Source organism: Chinchilla lanigera, unplaced genomic scaffold (assembly GCF_000276665.1).
Source record: "Chinchilla lanigera isolate Chin_1 unplaced genomic scaffold, ChiLan1.0 scaffold00014, whole genome shotgun sequence".
Lineage (NCBI taxonomy): Eukaryota > Metazoa > Chordata > Mammalia > Rodentia > Chinchillidae > Chinchilla > Chinchilla lanigera.
In genome coordinates, this window is record NW_004955415.1 from 7,614,292 (window position 1) to 7,629,981 (window position 15,690).

At 35.4% G+C, this 15,690-nt stretch overlaps 1 protein-coding gene across 5 annotated transcripts in view; it reads right to left on the bottom strand.

Annotated features, from left to right (window-relative positions):
• Positions 1-15,690, bottom strand: part of Tcerg1 (transcription elongation regulator 1) — a 67,659-nt gene that overhangs the window by 16,735 nt on the left and 35,234 nt on the right. For 4 of the 5 annotated variants that reach the window (XM_005380673.2, XM_005380669.2, XM_005380671.2 and 1 more), the window contains 6 exons: positions 15,304-15,464; positions 13,940-13,996; positions 13,724-13,790; positions 11,140-11,275; positions 10,247-10,336; positions 2,500-2,618 (listed from right to left, as the gene is read on the bottom strand). In XM_005380673.2, the coding sequence (XP_005380730.1) occupies positions 2,500-2,618; positions 10,247-10,336; positions 11,140-11,275; positions 13,724-13,790; positions 13,940-13,996; positions 15,304-15,464 (630 nt within the window). Of the gene's footprint in view, positions 1-2,499; positions 2,619-10,246; positions 10,337-11,139; positions 11,276-12,614; positions 12,666-13,723; positions 13,791-13,939; positions 13,997-15,303; positions 15,465-15,690 lie in introns of all 5 variants that reach the window. The other variant, XM_005380670.2, reaches the window with a different exon arrangement.

Consider the following 15,690-nt stretch of genomic DNA (forward strand, 5'->3'; position numbering starts at 1 on the left):
GTCTTTTCCCAACTTGACAATGGATCATATTTTCTTACTTTTAAATTCTTATTTTCTTCTACATACTAAAAATGGTCCTAACCTATACGCTAAATGTACCAATGTAGCTGCTTGCTGATTTTATTTTCTAAAGTAATCTGCACTGTACAGACCACTTCAATCTTATCTGCTCAAAATAAAATACCAGTAGGGTACACAATATAGTAGGACTTACATCTACAAAAGAGAGACCTCTGGAATTTCAGTTATTCCCAGACCTATAAAGAGTTTTAATAAATACATTTCACCGATTTGATAAAAGCTACAAACACAAGCATTCATAGCATGCAACTCCTAAGTAACCCTTTTTCTGTCGTAACTACAGCAACTCAAGAAAATTCATTAATAGTCCTCCAATATATAATACCCATTTTTCCTCAACTGCCCATAAAATGTCTTTTATCGCAGTCTCAACTACTGTGACCCATGAGTTCATTCTTCTAACTTTTTAGGAAAAAGCCCACAATCACCTGAAGAGTCTGAAATTCTATTAGCCCCTGAAGAATATTACATTCTTCTTAGCTACAAATATACCAACACCTGAAGTTGCTCTTATATTTCTGACTCTCCTGGTATTTCACTACAATACTAAATACACTATCTCCAATAACATCTGTTATAGCTTGTGTCTAGGTGTCCCTCCCAAAAGCCTCATGCAGTTAAGGTGGGGCTTTTCAGAGGTAGCTGGATCTAGAGTGTGTGATGCCAGGATCAGGCAGGTGTGGTTACTAAATTAGTACGCTGACTGATTTGGTATAGTTCTGCACAGGATTCAGGGTACCCCACCCTGGGTGTGAGTGCTACCTGCCCTAAGATTGGGTGGTCCCTATAAAATATAAAGGACAGAAAGTAGGCTAGTGTCATTGCCTATTGTCTTGGTTACCATTTTTCTCGCTGCTGGGACAAAATACCTGACACCCAAAATTAAGGAAGGAAAGGTTCATTTCACTTACAGTTCGTGGAAGTTTCAGTCCGTACTTGGCAGATTATAAGGCAGAGTGGCACATGGCAAAGAGCTACAGCTCAGGGCGGCAGAACACAGCTAAGCTGCAAACACACACCAGGGTGGGATGGGGGAGGAATGGCCCCAAGCACTCTTTTCCTCTCCCTTACATATGCAAACTATCCACCCCAGGGCGGGTGTAGCTCTCACACCCACAATTCAACTCTAAAAGCCTGCCCCATGGTCGCATGAGGTTTTGGAGGGGACACACAGACATAAACCATAACACCTATCACTCACTACTCTGCTGCCCTCTGCTTGCCATGAACTGTTTCTCCTCTGTGATGCCCCTCTGCCTTGGAGCCACCTGCTTATAGACTGAAACCTCTACAAACTGTGAGCTAAATAAACCTTTCCTCCTTTAACTTTGGGTATTGGATATTTTGTCTCAGCAATGAGAAAAAGACAGGTATCATCATTCTTCCCTAAGTCTGCTATTAATAACAGTCTAAATAAAATGAGTTCATTCAAAGTACCATTTAATGCAGCCCTTCCATGGTTCCACCCTACAGTTTTAGGAATTCTCTATGGAGCTAAGGATATAGTTCAGTGGTACTGCATTTGCCTAGTACACACAAGGGCATAGGTCTGATCCCCAGTATTGCCATCAATAGAGACAGAGATATACAAGGACAGGGACAGACAAGACAGACAGATGACAGGAATTCACAGAAGTTAGCAGTACTTCTGTAAATCCTAGCACTTGGGAGGCTGAGATAGGAGGAATTCAAGGCTAGCCTGGGCTGAGGTATTCACAGTACATGTACTGAGGTATTCACAGTAACTTCATAACACTATTATAGCTAAGCCATAAATAACAATTCCTCCTACCCATAGTATGAATGCCTTATTTCCTTATCTGTAAAACAGGATTGATGAGTACCTACATCATACTGACTGTTCTGAGATTCAATAACATATCTAAGTGCATTTAGGAATATATGCTTAAGCACATAAAACTCAATACTTGCTATTACTGTTATTATAATGCTAGAGATACATATTTAAAATGCCTCATTTTCTTCATATCATTACATGTATTCAATACATATTAACAACTTGACTGAAAATGCCAAATACAATCTAGATGTTTAGAAAACTTCAAAATGAAAGGTCCTTGCCCACTTCAATTTGATCAAAATAGTGCTTCTTGTCTGCATAAACCTTTATGAAGACAGGGATGTTACACCATTAACGAGTTTCTAGAGAAGAACTTACTCCCCATAGGAAAACATTTAATTCAAAAGTACCCTTTTTAGAGCACCTGAGGGGTTCTCTAAAAGGAAACATTCTACAAAAAGATTAGAAAGGCAGAAACCAATACACAAATAAGGCACTTTCGTGTTCAAATACTCAGAAATCCACAAGGTATCGGTACACACAGCCATACAAATGGGGGCAGGGTCTTTGAAGAAAATAAACACACATTTGATTTTCAACAGTAATAAACCACATACCTTGGATTAAACTTTGCTTCTTCCATCATTTTTTTGAAATCTTCCTTGGCTTGCATTATTTTGTTTTTCTTTTCCCTACGTTCTTCTTCTGCCCTGGTCTTTACATACTGATCAAACACCTATTACAAAATATATCAATTTGACATGTCAATATTTCATATATGTAACTTATCTACCAAAAGTCTGTCCAAGCTATAATAGAGTATTATTAAATACAGATAATTAAAAAAACACTATCTATTGCAAGTTCCACTTTAAACTTCAGTGAAGTATTATACATCTGTCTGCTTAGACTTACAGAACAAGAGAAAAAAAAGTTAAAAGCCTCTTTAATTTCCCCTTGATTACAAAACAAATAGACATTATAACTATTTTAAAGAATTTAGAAAGCTGGGTATGGTGACACATGCCTGTAATCCCAGCACTCAGGAGGCTAAGGCAGGAGGATAGCAGTGAGCTTGAAGCGAGCCTGGGCTACACAGTTAGCTCAAGGTCAGCATGAACTACATAGCAAGACCCCTGTCTCAAAAACAGACAAACAAAAAGAATTTAGAAATGTGTAAGCGAAATCATAGTTCTCCTAAATTCCCTGTAAGGGGAGGAAAAAAAAAAACAACAGTACGTAATCTATAGAATACTTCATTTCTTAAGGCAATTTTACTTCATTGCTTAAGGCAATTATTATCACCAAAATGTAATCAGACTTTACATCTATTCTATAATACTTCCTCCATTTAGGGCAGGGGAGATAGCTCAGTAGCACAAGCGCCTGCCTGGCAAGTGCAAGGTCCTGAGTTCGATTCCATGTACAAAAAAAAAAAAAATACTTCCTCCATTTAATAATGTACACTCAAAATGATGAACAGAAAACCTCGTTCCTGTTTTCTTCAAACACTAACAAAATAAAAGAAAATTTTATGTTTAAGTCATAAACCAACAATGGAAGGGAAATGACAAAAAGAGCCACCTGGGAAGCTGCAAAGCAGACAGAGAAGTATGAAGAATGGAATGGACATGAAAGAGCTGAATATAATCCCACAGTCAAAAAAGCAAAGACATTTATCTATCCATCCATCTTGTCTGTCTGTCTGTCTGTCTATCTATCTATCCATCTATCTATGGCTTCAAAAATCCTCAAATAGCTCAGGAATTGATAGCACAAACACAAAAAATGCAGGTGTGGTACAGCTATAGTAAGGAGTATTTGAGAAAAGGCTGTTTAAGAAGCAAATCGCTAAATCTCACCAACTTTTTAAAGTTCCCATACACTGCCTCTCTTCAGTCCTAATAAAAAGCAAGCAGCTACTCTCATGCAAAGGGCTGGCAAATCAAATCCTTCAGGCTATTTTTTTAACAGTTCAAAGAGTGCTTACAGTTAAGTGGGTTGGAAAAGAACAGCAAATTTTATGACACATGAAAATAAAATGTTTAGGATCACTTTTAGGATCCATAAATAGAGGTTTATTGGAACACAATCATGCTTGTTCCTTTACAGACTATAGATATAGTCACACTAAAATAGCAATTAAAGCAGGCATGATATGGCCCACTAAAATATTAGTTACCTGATCCTTTCCATTAAAAAAATTGCTAATTTCTGCTCTAAACAGTAAAACAAAGTATCGCCAGATTGGGTGAGCATGAATTAGGAATAAGGTATGTCAGACTGCCAGACTCTCATAACCAAAGCAGCAAGACCTTTTTGTTCCTACCAGGAGAACAGACATTCTTTTTAGGAATCTGACCAGCCTAAAAGATACAGGCTCCAGAGAATTCTCACAAATCAGCATCACTGTACTTCTCAACCTTGGCACAATAAACATTTGGGGGCTGGATGTTTAACAGTAACCCTGGCCCCTACCCACTATATGCCAGCAACACCCCTTCAGTTGTTACAAATATTTCAAAGAATACAGAAATGTGTAAGAGAGATCATGGTCATCCCAAATTCCCTGTAGGAAAAAAAAAAAATCAATAGTATGGAATCTATAGTATTTCACTTCAATGCTTAAGGCAATTATTTTCACCAAACTGTAATCAAGCTTTATATCTGTTCTGTAATATTCCCCCCCCCCACTTAATAATGCACATTGATAATACTGAAATAAGCAACTAGTTTTTGTTTTCAAACGTGTCCCCATGAGGCAAAATTGCACACTGTTTGGGAAAAAGAACCCTGCCATCAAGCCCAAATCCCGAAGGCGCGTGCAGATGATGCAAGCGCCCACACAGTCTTTTAGTGTTCCGTGCCTTACTACAATGCAAGGTCTATGAGACACTAAGGAAATTCTAACATGAAAAACTGACCGCTAAACAGAAAAAACTTAGCAGAATTAGAGACTATCCCAGAAAACACAAAATTAAAAGAAAAAAATCTAAATAACTTCACAGAGTTATGACATTGCAACTATAAAACAAGAAAAAATATCCCCCCCAAAAAAAGGGAAAGAAAGAAAAAGACAGACAGAAACCCACAAAACTTTTAGAGATTAAAAGAGGGAAGAAAAATCTAACTAAGAGTTTGTTTAACCAAGGTGAGAAAATCATACAGGAAGTTTTTTTAAAAAGCAGAAAACAGGAGAAAATAGATCACAAACTTTGAGAACCAAGCCAGGAAAGCAAATTCTGTTTCAGAACTATGAAACAGAAAACAACAGGGGGAGGAGGGGGGATAACTGAAAGATTTTTCCATATTAAAAGGTCACCAAGAGCTCAACACAATGGATTCCTCAACTCCTCCACCAGGGAATATAATGTATATCACCATGATGTGGTAGAACTAAAGAGTAAGAGAAGACCTCTACAGGACCTTAGCAGAAAAATAAATGAACAGATAACAGAAAGCCTTCAAAAACAATAATGAGAACTAGTATAAAAGCATTGCCTTCAAAATCCTGAAAGAAACACTTCCAATTCCTTAGCTAGCCACATACTTCAAAATAAGAGTGGAATAAAAGGCCTTAACCCTAACCCTAAAAAACAGAAAGAAAGGAAAAGCAAAAGGAAAAAAATATATATACATATATATGTATATATATTAAAAAGATAGTTAAAATAGTTACACTACTAATTTCTCTCAGTTCATTTGAAAGGTAGGTTTGTGCTAATACTGTTTGGACTATTAAATGCTGATATCTCATACCCTGAGTAACTAACTTAAAGGTAACAATATGCAATGTATTAACCATTGTTACCTTCCTATCATATTTCCCTGTATCTTCTCTCCAGGAAGTAGAGGAAGGATGGAATGCATCGAAATAGGTAAAACAAAGCTGAAAAGACTTATGATGTAGGGAATAAGTTACAATCACCACAACTCCAAAAAGAGAAATGAAGAAAATTCCAGATGACAGCTATTTAGCAGGTATAGAAGGCACCCAGTCTAGACTGAAGCAAATCAGAAAGCTTTGTGAGAGATGCTACAAGAAGATAAAAATACTAGGACAGCACTCATATTTTCTCTAACGTTTAATAGGGAACTATTTGGTTCTTTAAAAATGAGTAATCAACATGATATAAACTTGAAAGAAATGTTTTCTTTAAAAGACCTTAGACATCTCTTCCAGAGGTGTATATACAGTATCTAATCACTAGTCTTTAAAAATGCTATATAGATACATATACAATTACCTTGTCAGTCCCTACTACTAGACATACGTTTTCTTTTTCTTTTTTGGGGGGGGGGAGGACAGGGTCTCACTATGCAGTTCAGGCTGGCCTTGAACTCACAATGATCGTCCTGCCTCAGACTCCTGAGTGCTAGGATTACAAGCATGTACCACCATGCCTGGCTCGATACAGGTCATTTTCAATACCTTCTAATATAGCATTGCTGTAAATCACATCAAAGTTACATGCTGAAGGCAGGGAAGAACAGAATTGCTTCCAACTCCTTTTTCCTATAATACTCTCTTACAAAAGTTTTACATGACATATAAAGTCTAAGGGAATTTACATTAACTTTCTATTGAGCGTCTAGAAAGAATTTCATGTCCCTTCCTCTGGAATAGCCCAGGCCAAAGCTTAAGAATCACTCTCTAAGGCGAATATCTCATAGGAAGTGAAGGTTTTGTTACGCTCCCATGTGTCTCCTAATTATTTTTGTCATGCTTCCCAAAACACTTGGCCGCATTTTCCTAAAGCAATTTAAAACAATTATGTTCTTAACTTCCCTAATGATTTTTTACTTTTCTATATGTGGATTTTTCTTCAAAATAAAAGTTTACTAAAACTATAAAATGTAAGTCTCCACTATTTAATTTTCATATCAATAAAATTCAACTTATAATTTGACACTGATTCAGCAGTAGCCCAGAAAACCTGGAGTCATGCTACTGAAGTCTGACTTATGTCAGTAATGGCACCTTAGTAACAATACTGGCAACACTAAAAAGCTCTCAACAGCACAGAGTGTATTAAAATGTTTACTTTGAAGTAAGAGAAGAAACAACTTATATTAAGGTGTTAGCCTAACTACTATCTGTTAACAGTACCTAAAATCCTATATGGAACAGTCTGGCTTTTTAAAAAATATTATTCATTTAAAAATTATCACAACAAAACAAGGAAAAATATTTCTTGACCCCTCAGGTGACCTTTTATTCATAACAAGATTAAGGAAAAACATGTTACAATTTATGGTTGCATCTTTTGAAGGAGGGGAGAGGGAGGGGAAAAGGGAAAATTAAAAGAATTAAGATGTGTTATGCACACGTACCAGCTCCCCATGATGAATGTAATCATGTACTGCAAATACATACAAATCAATACTGAAAAGAAAATATGTATCTTTTATATGATGTAAACTATATGTAAACCTACAATTAGAAAAAGAACTGAAAGATGTAATTTTAAAACATTTCCAATGAAATTCTTTTTAAATCAAAGCACAAACTTCAGATTATGCAAATGTTTAAGCTAGCACCTTTCTGGTTTCTCTTAATCAATTTCTCCCTGCACATACAAAAGTATATATATAACTTAATGCAAAAGTTACTTTCTCTTTCCTTAGTCCTTACCTCAATAGTTTTGAGAACAGTCTAACTAAAAAGCATAAAAACTTTATAGAGTTTTTGTTTGAGACAGACTGCTAAAACTGTTCTCTTTTGGGGCTGGGGATTTAGCTCAGCGGCACAGCACCTGCCCGGCAAGTGCAGGGTCGTGAGTTCGATCCCCAGTATTGGAAAAAAAAAACAAAAAACAAAACAAACAAACAAAAATAAAACTGTTCTCTTTTTAAGCCTAATTTTATTAGAGAGATAAAATCACCATCAGCTTGCAGAATGCTTTCCAAACTGTGAAAGAACTTTAATTCTCAACATAGTACTCATAATTTCACTCAAACAGAAATGATAACACTCAGTGCCACGAAGAGTAAGTCACAGTTTCATAGTAAGTCTTCTAAGGTATTTGGATTAAGCACTGATTCAGACAATATATGCAGAGCAAGAACAAGGCAAAGCTCCTAATTCAATTTATGTAGTACGGGGAGGCACATATAACCAATGTAACTTTCCATAATCAGATCTATGTGTTCTCTACAGAAAATAAGGAAGGCAGAGAGGTAATATTCACGAAGACTGATTGAAAAGCACTTTGAAATGATGAAGTTGGCTATTCCAACACCTCAAGGAAGAATATTCCACACAACGGTACTAGCAAATAGTGCTGAGCTTATTCATGGAGTATCTCAACCAGTATGGCTACAATGAACAAAAAGAGCTTCAAACAGGCATCATAGCACACACCTGTGATCCCAGCACTCAGGAGGCTGAGGCAAGAGGAGCACTGCAAATTCAGCCTGGGATAAGAAGTGAGTTTAAGGACAGACTGAATTATATAATGAAACTCTGTCTCAATAAATAAATAAGTAAAAATTTTTTAAAAAGAGCTTCAGTGGGTATAGAGGAATGAGTATATATAAAATGTTATACACCAAGAAGAGCTTCAGTTTTATCCTAAACCTATGGCACATGTGCTGCAGAGGGCTGTCTATACCATTGAAAATTCTAAAAGGGTTAGCATCACTATCCTAAATGAAATGGGAAGTGCCAGATAGTTTTAGGTAGGGGAACACCGACTTAACTTCAAAATTTACAACTAGTTTGGCTGCCCTGTGGAAAAAGAACATGACCACAGAGCAGTAAGGAAGGAGGGGAAGGAAGGAAGAAAGGAGGGAGAAGGGGACCGGGGAAATAGCTCAGTGGTGCAGCGCTGGCCTGGCAAGCACAAGGTCCTGAGCTTGATTCCCGGTACCAAAAAAAAGGAAGGAAGAAGGGAAGGGCCAAAAGAGAGGAGGAGGGAGGGAGTTTTGGAAAAAGATCAGTTAGGAGCTACACAGGAGACAAGAGTTAATGATAGTGTCTTACAGTGTCAGTGGGGGAAATGATGAATACAGGTTAGATGTAGAAAATGTTTTATAAGTAGATTTTCTAATATAACGGGAGTAAAGAATCAATGCTGACTGAAATATGTTTTGATAGGACCATCAACTAAGATGTTAGAATGAGATTACACATAAACAGTTTAGAAGAAAAAAAAAAAAAAAAACAGCTACAACACTTTAAATGTAAATGTGAGGATATTTGAAAAGTCATCCCTTTCTATTACAACTACTGAAAAACATGCTTGGTACACTGTGAGTTTTCTCTCTGCATTAAAGTCCATGATTAGGGGCCGGGGATATAACTCAGTGGTACAGACACTTGCCTGGCAAGCACAAGGTCTTGAGTTCAATTCCCGGTACAAAAAAAAAGAATAAAAGAAAGTCCATTATTAAGTCTACAGGCAAAATGGTGCAGACTACGTGGAGAATTATTCAGATCACTAGATTATAAATACTGAAGATGACCACTAATGTTAACAAAGGAATTTTTATAGCTCAAGAGCACTATTCCCAGTGGTTCAAATACTCACCATTTTACAGAGATCAGTGTTGGGGTCATTTAGGTAATTCATGACCTATTATAAGTTGTCATTTAGGTAACTCATGACCAATTTATAAGTGCAATGTGCAATGCTTTAGAGAAAGAAGTCATCATCACGAGGTGATACATGTTGCTGAGCCACCATGGAAATGACTTCATGCAACTTTATTTCAGCAGAGACTCTGCAGTGGCCATTTCTCTACGGCTGTAATGAAACCAGTTTAACAGATGCTACCTAGATGTGGATTCTGTGTGTGTGCAGTATACATGAGACATAAATACATTCTTGTATACTATCTATCTATAATATGTACACATGCTACATCTGTATCTTGTCACAATCTGGTCAAAAAGGCTATAACCAAAGGCTCAATGGCGGTCTTACTTTTGGGTAGGATTACAGATTTTTTTTTTCCTCTACTCATCTGCACTTTAGTATTTTTCTATTCAAAATCTGCATCATTTGCCAAATAAAAAGCAAATAAATAAATGCATTTGAAGTAAGTTTTCAGACCACCTTACACTTAACCTGTTCAGGCAACAAAGACATGAAGAAAGGGGCCCTTACAAGTGCAGCTCAGTGTAAAAGCCCTAACACTATAATAAATCAAAAGTAATTAAAAAGTCATGACCGAAAGGGTCAAAATATCTATTTGTGAGGCAGAAAAGTCTATACACAGATCCAAAAATGACGATGTGCTAAGATGCAAGTACTGTACTAAGAAGAAGAAGAAAAAAAAAAGGAACAGCACTTTATTCCCTAAAACCCATGCAGTCAACGAATACACATCTTATATTTCTCATGTTATTTTTCCTTTTACCTGTTTTCTTTCTTTAGGGTTAAGAAGTAAGTACCGAGGATCAAAAACTATCTTGTGTAACTCCTTCTCCCATGTTGAAAAAGCAGACACCTTTAAAATAAAAAAAGTATTGCCTCATAATTAAGTTTGGTCTAAAATCATAAAGGTCACAATTTTGCTTGAAATCTACAGGACATCTGTTTGTAAAGGAGACATAAAAACCGTACTGAAGTTCCATCACTAATAAATGACAAACAGTGGGAGACTAGCAATAGAAAATTTCCATACTAATTGGCTCTGAACATTTCTATATTATATAGGAATAACACACACTTAATTACTCATTAAAATAACCACTACTGGGTGACATTTAAAAAATCACTACATCAGAAAAAGCCTTGAAGATTTGCATTTTGATTTCCCATACTAGCTCTACTTTTGTGAACAATGCTGTAATTTAAAATTGAACAATTTTACTTATTCAAATAAATGTGTGAATACAACCCAAAGGTCAAAATTCTTCCTTAATAGCTTCTAAATAATAAAGTATAAGTTCTCCTTTAATCAAAAGTCATTCAAGATATTAAAGGAATTGTATATACCTTACCTATCCGAAGTAGTCCGCCATTCTGTAATGTTAACACTTATATATATATATTTTACTTACCAAAATTACATGACCCAACAAATGTTAAACGTTATTTGTACTTAAAAGGATAGTAAAATGGCGTTTAGTTAAGTATGATATGATTAGCCAAGGAAAAGGCTGTTTCAAAAAAATGTACAGTAATTTGATAGGGTTCCCTTACCCCCCCCACAACATGAGCACTAACCTTAGATTTGACCTTTTAGCAAGACATATTTATATTACTTATACAAAACAGAAATATCTCCCCCAAAGATTGTTTTCTGACCCCTCTCTCTAGCAGCATGTCCTTGAACTGCTTCATTCGGGCCTCCAGAGGGACAATGGCCCTTTCTCGGGCAGCTTTAATTTCAGCTTCCATGGCAGCTTCTTTCTCTGAATCAATGTCTTTATTATCATCTCTCCTATAAAAAATAAAATATAAGGCATCAGCTGACAAAATATTAACAACGAATCTTACTAAAATCTTAAAATCTAAGGAATTTTCAAGACTCACTACTGAGTAGCATATCTTTGGCAAAAAAAAATTATACTGAGGGTTTCAAATGAACTCTAAGCGATAAACAGCTTTCATTCTAATAAAATTACAGTAAGTTTCTAATGATATTATACTATATTAAGAAAAAATAAATATACCTTCAATATGCTCTCTTGCTAGCACTAGTTGATACATGAAGTGAATGATTTTACAAAAAAACTGAAAAGCTTATCTAGCACTGCTTGTGATAACTACATATTAGAACTAAACAGCACAAAATATAATTTAGCCCGTAAAATAGTATAGGAAAAAAATGACATTTTCCAAAATGTTTCATGATTTCATAAAATATTTTTAAATCTAATAAAAGTTGGTATGTTACTAAGTCTTAGTAATCTCCCACATTTGCTTTGAAAATAAAATTAAAGCATCTGCAGACTTGGCCAAGTGGACATGTGAGATATACACCTTACCTACCTGACATCTTTATTACTCACTCTGTGGGTGGTGGTAAGTTGAGATTTAAGTTGAAGGACAGGTCCCAGAGAGCAACATGGGCCCAGGAGTAGTTAGGTAGTAGTAGGAGTAGGAGTTAGAACTGTTCAATGACTAAACTACTTCTTGTTCCTCCAAAAATGTACTTAAAGCTAAGACAGGCCCACTGCTTGTGTGGTACTCAAGTGACATTGCAAATATGAAATCAAGTCACCTCTCAAAACATATGATTATGAAAAAGGCCTATGATTCATGTAAATAATCCCAAAAAGTAATTCAGTGATACTCAGGTATATCTGAACAGATCTTCCTTAAATATGATCTACTAAATGCACAGTATTAATAAAAGAGTATTATATTCCCTACACAAATGTACTGGAAATCCAATATAGGGAACTACAGGTAGCCCAGGAGATTTAAACAGAACCAAGGCTAACCCATCAATACGAGAGGTAATACTGAGTCAAAAGAAATAGAAGAAACAGTCGGTGACCTGCAGGAACTTACGAGATAGTCTGTGACCTAAGATATGCACAAAACAAACAGGTAAAAGCAATTTGCCAAACAATATACCCTCTTTAAATAATTTATTTAAGAACTATTTAAATAAAGAGTTAAAAGATATCCAAGAAATATAAAAACAAAAACAAATAACCTTTACAGAATTATACACTAAATGAAAATGTCACAATACAAACTATCACTATCTATCTCAATAAAAGAAATAAAAGGAAAACTAAGCCAGGAAAAATAGGCTTTTAGCTTTGTACCTAAATAGAGAAGCTCGGGCAATCCACATAAAGGACTTCTTTGACATTCTCCTGATAAAAGCAGTTAAAAACCTTACAGAGTTGTCTATAAGAACAAACAATTAAAAACAACCTAAAAGTTTATCATCATAGAAACATCCAAAATTATGGTAAATAAACAGAATGAATACAGTCATTTATAATAATTAAGAAAACAAATGTTTCATTCTAAAATTTTAAAAGAACACAAAATTGTTTTATCACAACTAATAAAATATACTTGGTCAAGAACTAAAATGTCAATTGTAAAAATGAGAACAGCTGTGTCAAGGTGATAGATTATGAGTCATTCTCTATAGTATATTAATTTACTGATGCCAATAAAAATTCTTAAAAAGAACCACCCTTGATAGGGGTTATCATACTTATATCCTCACCATACTTTGGCTGCATTCAATCTGTCCTCTGATTAGAAGAACTATGATTAAGCACTCCCTAATAACGTCTCCAAACTTTCCTTTCTGCTGCTAAATAATGGTCCCATCCCCCCCACCCCCTCCCACTCCAATCTTCCACCCCCGACAATATGTAACATTCACATTTTGTCCAATTCAACTTTATAGTACTGGCCACACTAATGCTTCTGCTGCTCCAAACAGTCTCTCTGTCTCAAAGCACTTTCTAAGCTCGTGCTTCCATTCCTCACCAGATAGCAGTGATGAGACTGATAATGAGGCTGTCGCAAGACCAATATATAAAGACAAATCTCTGTGACTTTCTGAGATCTCTGAAGTGGTGTTTTCGGGGGGGTCAATATTAAGAAAAAATTTTTTAAATAAAATTTAGACTTAGTAATTTTCTAGAGTTAACTTACTAAAATGACATCGGCTTCACAATAATCACTACACATATTTAAGCAATCCAATCTTCTCTAAGTCTAGCAACAGAAGAGACACCATATCGATATTGTAAAAAAAAAGCTATTTAATATATTGCCTAAGAGAGCAATTCATGACTTCCATCTCCTAAATCATGTACTTTACCTGTCCCTTCTGACCACAAGCTGAAGACCTCATCAACTTTAAAAGGTAAATCTACCTGGAATTGCATAAACTATATGTATTACTTACTTCCGTTTTTTTGCTTTAATGGGCTCATCTTCATTAAGTTCTTCCATTAACTCTTGCTCATCTTTAACTGTAAGACAAAATTTGATTAAAACTTTGTCTGAAAATAAGCAAGCAGCTACTGAATTATGCAAACAAGAATCTTTTTGCTGATCCCTACCAGAAAACTTGCTTTAACACCATTAAAAAGAAGTTGCAATTTATAGTTATTTCACTCACTTGCACTCATAGACAATTGCCACTTTTGGATGGACAGCATGGTTGGGGTCGGGTGTCCTGGCAAAAACATTTCAAATATTATTATGAACAGTTACATGCATGTATTTCACAACTCTTTAAAAAAAAAAATTACTGTTCACATAAAATATCTACCTCTTAATATTTACTTTTATATTTATTTTATAAGACATTAAACAGGGGGCTGGGGATTTAGCTCAGCAGCAAAGCGCCTGCCTGGCAAGCGCAAGGTCATGAGTTCGGTTCCCGGTACCGGAGAGAAACCAAAAAAAAAAAAAAAAAAAAGACATTAAACAAAGTATAATAATTCTGTATTTCTTATTCTCCCTTTACATTAAATTTTTAATTCATTTTGAAATGTTTCTTACCCACGCCTTAACTTTATAAATATAAAATAAAACCTTCCTGATTTCAGGATTTATGGTGGCTATGATGCCTGTTAATCTATTTATCAAATAAATCAGATATTTGAAAACAGACTCAAAAAACAAAAGCAAATCACATACCTTCATGGCCTCATTCAATACTACGATTATAAAGTATTACTTTCCTAACTATAAAACAAATATTGCTGAAGGGTAAAAAAACAGGTTCTTATGACCTTCAGTACCAGATAAGTACTAAAGCTGCACTGATTTGGATATTACTTATAAGCAGAAAATGTCAGTACCACAGATATACAATCCATGAAAATTTCTTAATCACTATAAATATTAAGATCTGTTTCATTAGAAGTACTAAATTATTTTCTAACCATGCTTCTATACTACACAGAGGTTGGGTTTCTATAAAACCACAGTCATATCAATACAAGGCCAATTACCAATAACTACACAACAAAAATTATGTACAAATATTTGCACTCAACACACTGAAAAGCTGTCTGAATATAATGTACATTTAGAAGCAATGCCTTAAGATTTAATGTCACTATATTCTCAGGAATAAGGCTTACCTATTCCAAAAGACTAAACATTTTTACAAAATTTTGCATTTTGTATTTTATTAAATGAATAGACAAAATAATGAAAAATATTATGTACAGTTTTGATTATTGCAAAAACTCTACCACTGGTCCCAAAAGGTGCTACAAGGCTTCCTGAAGACCATTTCAGCCATATTTCCAATATAGCTATCTTTAACTAAAAATCTTGGCAAAGACAGTATGTTGTAGACAAAACACAATCCGGTCCAAACGCTTTATATTTTTTATATCTAAATGACCTCACTCAAACCAGAATAGAAGTCTATTTTTAAGAGTTAAAAGTTCTTAAATGGCTTTGACACTATCAAAATATTAGAGAACTGTTTAAAACAAGAGGATAAATTCCTCATCTACAACTTACTTAGTTTCTTCATGTCTTCCAATCCTTTTTTATGAGGGGGCTCCTGAATAATTTTGTCAACATCCGCCCTTCCAATCAGATCATCGGGCCGGTCCCACATAGAAAGCCGAGTGGTGGGATTATAAAAGAAGACTCGCTCATCACCAGTCCAAACAACACACCTAGGAATTGATTCAAAAATACCATTTTCTTATGTTATAGAACCTATTTTCTAGGCAGGTCATTTAATATCAACTTGCAAAAGAAGGTTGACAGGGTACTGAGGAAGGACACGCTCCTCTTCATAGCAGGGATTTTCAAAGAACCAAACACAACTTTTAGAACAGTAGACTGCTTGCTGACTGAAGTAAAGACAGGAGCACAATATGCTGGGAGTGGTGGGGGGAC